This window comes from Musa acuminata, chromosome BXJ3-8 (assembly GCF_036884655.1).
Source record: "Musa acuminata AAA Group cultivar baxijiao chromosome BXJ3-8, Cavendish_Baxijiao_AAA, whole genome shotgun sequence".
In the NCBI taxonomy this organism is placed as follows: Eukaryota; Viridiplantae; Streptophyta; class Magnoliopsida; order Zingiberales; family Musaceae; genus Musa; species Musa acuminata.
Genome location: NC_088356.1, coordinates 13,492,376 through 13,494,865, shown reverse-complemented (window position 1 = coordinate 13,494,865; position 2,490 = coordinate 13,492,376). Strand labels below are relative to the sequence as shown.

General features: G+C 43.0%; 1 protein-coding gene across 1 annotated transcript; it reads left to right on the top strand.

Annotated features, from left to right (window-relative positions):
* The first annotated feature begins 565 nt into the window (after positions 1–565).
* LOC103974656 (1-aminocyclopropane-1-carboxylate oxidase-like) lies at positions 566–1,923 on the top strand. The gene is made up of 3 exons (XM_009389525.3): positions 566–736; positions 852–1,087; positions 1,289–1,923. Exons 1-3 carry the CDS (start codon positions 635–637, stop codon positions 1,869–1,871), a joined length of 921 nt encoding a protein of 306 aa, XP_009387800.1. The 5' UTR covers positions 566–634; the 3' UTR covers positions 1,872–1,923.
* The last annotated feature ends 567 nt before the right edge of the window (positions 1,924–2,490 follow it).

The following is a 2,490-nucleotide window of genomic DNA, read 5'->3' as shown; positions in this document are numbered from 1 at the left end:
AAAGATGCAATCCAATAACAAAACCAGTACAAGCTGAGCTGGATATGGATCATTCTGGAAGCCTGCCATGATCGTCTCGTACATGCCGAAGCCACCTTATTAACGTGATGAACATTCTTATGACCAAGTCAAGCAGCCCCACGTTGCAAATGATGCAATCCAATGACAAAACCAGTACAAGCTGAGCTGGATATTAATCATCCTGGAAGCCTGCCATGATCGTCTCGTACGTGCCGAAGCCACCTTATTAACGTGATGAACGTTCTGGCCATATCATCATTTTGTCCATTTATTTCACGAGTGAATCAAGATGATTTGGATGGTTTGCCGTGTGGAAGTACTTGTGGTCTTTGTCTCTTTCTAATAAGTACTTGTGGTCTTTGCCAAGGAAAAGAAAGGTTGACAAACAAGTCTTTGTCTCTTTCTAATAACCAAGGAAAAGAAAGGTTGACCAACAACACTTGGCATACTTCCTCTTTTCTTCCTTTGATTTGTACGTAAGATCTGAAGTGAAGCTCAATCTTTGCACTATAAAAAGCCCCAAGTAGCTCCATTTCTTTTCATCGAACTCAAGAAGCAAAGTTCAACCAAAGCATCGCATCCGTCTTCTCAGAAAATAAATCTTTTGTTAGAAATGGCCATTCCAGTCATTGATTTCTCAAAGTTGAAGGGCAAGCAAAGAGCCGAAACTTTGGCACAGATTGCCAATGGATGTGAAGAATGGGGATTCTTTCAGGTCTGTTGTCATGGAGGATGTGCTTTCAAGTTCCCGATCTTCTTCCTTTCTCCCGTCCATGGTTCTTCCGAACATGATGCTGGTACTTATTCCAAGTAATCTAATGTGCTTGCAGCTGGTGAACCATGGGATTCCGGTGGAGCTTCTGGATCGCGTGAAGAAGGTATGCTCGGAGTGCTATCGGCTCAGAGCGAAGGGCTTCAAGGGATCCAAACCAGTGCAGCTGTTGAACAAACTGGTGGAAAAAGAAGGGGAAGAGGCCGATGTTAAGCGCTTGGATAACGTGGACTGGGAGGATGTTTTCCTTCTCCAGGACGACAACGAATGGCCGTCCAACCCTCCGGAGTTCAGGTACTTCATTCACGAAGCTCCGATGCTGCTTGTTCCATTCCCTGTTCCACATAAACGAATGAACAACATTAGAAAGTCAATTATAATCACTGCTGAATAGCTAGCTGCCCCAGCGCAAGAATTGGATTGTGGATCTTTGATTTGCTACTCATAATATGACGGTTGTCGCCAAAGTTGTTGACGTTTGCTCTCTTCATGCAGCGAGATCATGAAGGAGTACAGGGAAGAGCTGAGGAAGCTGGCTGAGAAAGTGATGGAAGTAATGGATGAGAATATGGGGTTTGAGAATGGCTACATCAAGAAAGTATTCTCAGGAAACGGTGAGCACCAGCCCTTCTTCGGCACCAAGGTGAGCCACTATCCGCCATGCCCGCGCCTGGACCTCGTAAACGGCCTTCGCGCCCACACCGATGCTGGCGGTGTCATCCTCCTCTTCCAGGACGACCAAGTTGGTGGCCTCCAGATCCTAAAAGATGGGAAGTGGATCGATGTGCAGCCTGTGGCCAATGCCATCGTCATCAACACCGGAGACCAGATCGAAGTACTCAGCAACGGTCGCTACAAGAGCGTGTGGCACCGCGTGCTCACGACCAGCGATGGCAACCGCCGCTCCATTGCTTCGTTCTACAACCCCTCCTTGAAGGCCACCATCACTCCGGGAATCAGCAACGACGACGCTCCAGCTTTGTACCCCAAGTTTGTTTTCGGGGATTACATGGAGGTGTACGTGAAGCAGAAGTTCACGGCCAAAGAGCCCAGGTTTGATGCAGTGAGAGCTATGTAAGGATAAGTTAATGATTATCGAAGTTATGTTCTGAGAATATTCTTTTGTATCAGATTTGTTTGTACCATAATAATTGTTTGTATGACAAGTAATTTATATAAAACCAGCAGCCCAACGTATTTTTTGAAACCTCACGAGATGGCAACTATCATGGAGAAAGGCCAATTAGTTCTCCGATTACGAGGGGTTTTGATGAGTGGCGTGACACTTCACAAATCATGTTTGGAAAAATTAAAAATCACACACGTTTCTTGGTATAGCCATTTTCAAAATAAATAGAAATAAAAACACATTCTTAAAAATATATAGTTTGATGTAGATATTTGTCATATCTTTATTTAGAAATTTTGCCACGTTTATTGTGTCAACTTCATTATCAACTATATTCTCAGTCTCTTGACAGAAGTTTTTCAATCATTTTGATTATTTTGGGATTCGTAAGTAAAAACAGGAGAAAAACATAAAAATAAGATAGGGAGACATACTAAAAATTAGTGGTTCAATATTTTTGATCTACAATCTATTCTTATTTTATCTATCTATGAGGACGTTCACTGGTTTTTTTTTTCTCCAAAGTTTGAAGATCAACAATCCTCCACAACTTTCTTTTATCAAAGCA